The following is a 4,145-nucleotide window of genomic DNA, read 5'->3' as shown; positions in this document are numbered from 1 at the left end:
TCAGAAGACAAACATAAAGAAGGACTTAGTAACAGAGCTGGTGTTTTATTTACTGTAATGAAAAGTTTAAATCAAATCAAAGTTTCAGTTTGAGGAGCTGTTACAGGAATGATGAAAGCCGAGTTAGATCCACGAGGCAAACTGCTGCCTCCAATGTCATGACTGCATTTCTGAAGTTTTGATCATTTCCTTGTTAATCAAAGACACAGAGTGTACATCGTTGGCATAATACAGTCACAGATGGAGCAAACAAGCTGTCAAACATCCCTTGTGCACACTGATCACATTTTACTGTCAGTATTAAAAAGTTTGTGTTGCTGCAATTGAAACAAAAGTAATCACTGTAACTGGACACAGATCAGAAACTACTCATGGCTATGCGAGAGAGAGAGAGAGAGAGAGAGAGAGAGAGAGAGAGAGAGAGAGAGAGAGAGAGAGAGAGAGAGAGAGAGAGAGAGAGAGAGAGAGAGAGAGAGAGAGAGAGAGAGAGAGAGAGAGAGAGAGAGAGAGAGAGAGAGAGAGAGAGAGAGAGAGAGATCTGGATATCTGGATATAGTCTTTAGTTTAAAGTTTATTTTCTTCAAAAGCTGATCATTCATTTGTCATTGGTTCTGTCCCAGTCTGGTTTTATGTCCCTCTACCACTGCACCAGATTGACTGAGTGGGAAGAAGGACAGATAAGAGTGATTGCAAATTATATTTAAGGACCACTTGAGAAACTGTTGCTTTCTAAATTGACTCTTGTTGAAATGAAGTGCTCAAGTGGACTATAAAAGTAGTTCGGCTATTCAGAGCTGCAGTTGTCTTTCAGTTTGATTTATGTTCACGCAGCCTTAATATGCGAGCCACTCTGCTTGATGTGTGCTTATTGAAGTTGTATCCATGTGAGTTCTGGGGCAATGTGTGCTTGATTTTGTTGTGTTTTCTGGGGTTTTGGTTTAACTGGTTTCCACACCTGCCCTGCATCAGTCTTGTTAGTACTGTCAGCTCCCTGTGTCCTCCCAGCCAATCAGCTCCCAGCATGCCCTTGTTTCTTGCCACCTGTTAATTGTTGTTTCATTAGTCCAGTTTGGGTTTCCTGTTCAGTTCAGTTTTCGTGGATCATCTTTTCGTGTTGCTCAGCTAGTTCTGCTCTGTTTGTCTATTTCTGTTCAGTTTTACTTTGCCTGTACCAGAGACACAATTTCAATGACATTGTAATGTGATGTGATACCAAGTGGTTTCTGTGACCTGAAATAACCCCAAATTTAGACATGAAAATAACATTATTGACAATTAGGTTACATGGAAAGTATGCAAATCTTGTAATACTATTCTTTTATTTATGTACTTGTATTTTTTTCTTCATATCTTGGTAACATGTCTGGATGAAATACATTTTAAATTTCCTTTTTTTGGGGGGAGAAAAGTTGTGTGTGTGTGTGTGTGTGTGTTTGTGTGTGTGTGTTACAAGGGAGGATGGTTTACGTGAAGTTAAATCCAGACACGGAACTATAGATTTCCTTCTGAGTTCTCTCTGGAGAGGACGAGAGAAAATGGAGTTTATGAGTAAGAGACGAGAAGTGCAATGATGAGAAAATCATGTTAGGAGAGAGAGAGAGAGAGAGAAAAAAAGACGAGACAAAGAAGTGTATGAGAGGTGAGACGTTACTGAGAGACGAGAGAGGTCTGCTGGGAATGTTTTGGGGTGAGAGAACATTTTCCTCTTCTCGGGAGTCTGTGTGAAACCAAATTACTGTAGACAACAGAATTACAGACGCAGACATTCAAGAGGGGAAAGAGATGAGGAATGAGTAATAGAGAAGCACAGAGATAGAAATGAAAATCATATTATGAGCGTAAATCATTTATAGATTTTGATTGTTTCTGCTGCTTTATATCCAGAGCTGTAATAGACAGAAAGAGAAAAAAAGGGCAACAGCAAGCATGCTCATAATGGAAGGTCTGGTACTTTCAATCATGAGCATGCTTACCTTTTAATTTGCTGAATCTTCTCCTCTTCATTTCTACAGGCCAATGATTAAAAATATTCCAATTATATTTTAAAGTAATATTGCACATTTCCTACTTTACTTACTGAATGTGATTTTAAATAGCCGTTTCTTTCTTGTGTGGACCCAAGGAAGACGATTTTCTGGAAGCTAATGGGGATCCAAAGAAAGAACAAAGAATATTAGAAAAACATCACATTTGTGTCACTCACAAAAGGCTATAGAGGGTATGAGTATTACCATTATATTTATTACTTTTGGTTGCAGTGTAAACAATCAGCAAAAGAAAGAGAAAAAAATAAATAAATGGTGGTCCCTTTTCTGGTGTGTTGAGAAACGTGGACAGGCAGTTTCATAGTGAGAGGCAGTGAGACGGGAAAACAGGCAGAGGGGGTGGACAGGCAGAGCAAACAGAGAGATGAGACGTTAAACAGAAACAGAGAGGAACAGGATCGTTCTGTAATCTAATGATGATATTGATGAGTGAGAGAGAGACAGTGTTTGTGCGTGCGTGTGTGTGTGTGTGTGTGTGTGTGTGTGTGTGTGTGTGTGGACTCTAGCTCTAATTATCTGTCACACACTGAAATGGAATAAGTCCTCAGGGGGGAGAGTGAGAGCTGGAAAGATGAGAAAAGAGAAGAGGAAGGAGAGAGAATAAATAGGGAGTGCGATGTGTGCAGAGCAAGGCTGGAGTTATAGTATACCATGACCCCCTGTTGCACAAATCTCTTCATAGATAGATTAACCATGCATGCATTAAACTCATACACACCATGACCTCCTCCATCTCTCTCTCTCTCTCTTTCTCTCTCTCTCTGCAGTGAGCTCCAACCAGAGCCATGGGGAGTACCCAGACTGCAGGAGTGAGAGGGAGTCAGGAGGGGAGGCGTCTCTCCTGGTGTCTCCGCTGGTGGTGGCGGGGATTGTTATAGGTCTGGTCCTCTTCCTCTCCTGCATCACCATCATCGTGGGCAGCCTGCGAAAAGACAGTCGACTGAGAAACCCGCACCTCAGAGCAAGCTACGGTCAGTCTGTGACTGAGCTGTTGACTTTCTGACAGGAGCTTTATTAAATAATGAACACACCCAATGACAAGCTGAGCAGCTAGCTAACTGATTATTGATAATTAAGTGATTCTTTAACTGGTAAAACATGTCTCATGCATCTTACCCCTGAGCAGTTACTGTCTTTTAAAGATTGTAATTTTGTAGCAGCTCCAACAGGGTGATCTCTGATAGAGCACAACTATCTGTAGTAAAATTAATGCCCTACATTTTTCCTGTTGTAATGAAAACCTATCTCATTATAACAAGAAGTTTCTTATTTTAATAAGTAAATTAATTTAATTAGTAGGAAATACCTTTCTCATTATTAGGATAAAGTGTGTTCATTATAGTAGGTGCTTTCATTGTGACAGACACATCCTATCTAGGTTGTTCATAGAGGCATCCATTTCTACATATATTCTTATTCATATACATACACATTAGATAACTTCATGCACAAAACTTGCTGTATATGAAGAAAAAATGTGTATGAATAAATGCATGTTATCTTGTTACATCACATGAAAGATGTGCAAAAGATAAACACTGCAGTCTATTACTTGACTAACTCCAATTCAAACAGAGCTTCATGTCTCTGTCTCTGCAGGTCTGGATGGTTTTTCCTATGGAGGTTCTGTAGGAGAACTGAGATCTACCTGCTTAGAAGACTTTCCTCCGGGTTTAGACTTTGAGTCTTACAGAGAGACTCTGTCACAGGTCAACAGCTTGTATCCTGACTCACCTCCACGGTAAGTGCTGGTGTGAATTCACAAGTGTTCCCAGCTTTGGTGTGTAATGATGGTAAACAACCAGTAAGGAAAAGGCAACAAATGAGGCACAAATAATGCTATACCCTTTACATACTGTATGTATTCTATATGGAAACTAAGTACAACATTATTTTGAGAATTGTAACTGAATACATCACTGGTTTTCTCAATATTCAGGCACAGAAAACCTGCCTGCCCAGTATACAAACTAAAATAGATATTTACATTTAGAGAGTGATTAAAATCAAATTGAAATCTCAAACCTTTCCTCTTTCAACACGTTAAAGCTAAAACAAGCAAGCAGACCACTCCTCCTTTTGCCAATTATGTCAAATGTC

The 4,145-nt window shown here is 39.7% G+C and overlaps 1 protein-coding gene across 1 annotated transcript in view; it reads left to right on the top strand.

The window, feature by feature from the left end:
- Positions 1 to 1,935: 1,935 nt before the first annotated feature.
- bean1 (brain expressed, associated with NEDD4, 1) overlaps positions 1,936 to 4,145 on the top strand; it is a 13,605-nt gene continuing 11,395 nt past the window's right edge. The window contains exons 1-3 of the mRNA XM_062429994.1: positions 1,936 to 1,942; positions 2,813 to 3,016; positions 3,645 to 3,786. Of these exons, the coding sequence (XP_062285978.1) occupies positions 1,936 to 1,942; positions 2,813 to 3,016; positions 3,645 to 3,786 (353 nt within the window). The remainder of the gene's footprint in view (positions 1,943 to 2,812; positions 3,017 to 3,644; positions 3,787 to 4,145) is intronic.

The sequence above is a fragment of the Scomber scombrus genome, chromosome 12 (assembly GCF_963691925.1).
Source record: "Scomber scombrus chromosome 12, fScoSco1.1, whole genome shotgun sequence".
NCBI lineage: Eukaryota > Metazoa > Chordata > Actinopteri > Scombriformes > Scombridae > Scomber > Scomber scombrus.
The sequence above is the reverse complement of the archived record's forward strand: the minus strand, read 5'-3'. Positions and strand labels throughout refer to the sequence as shown.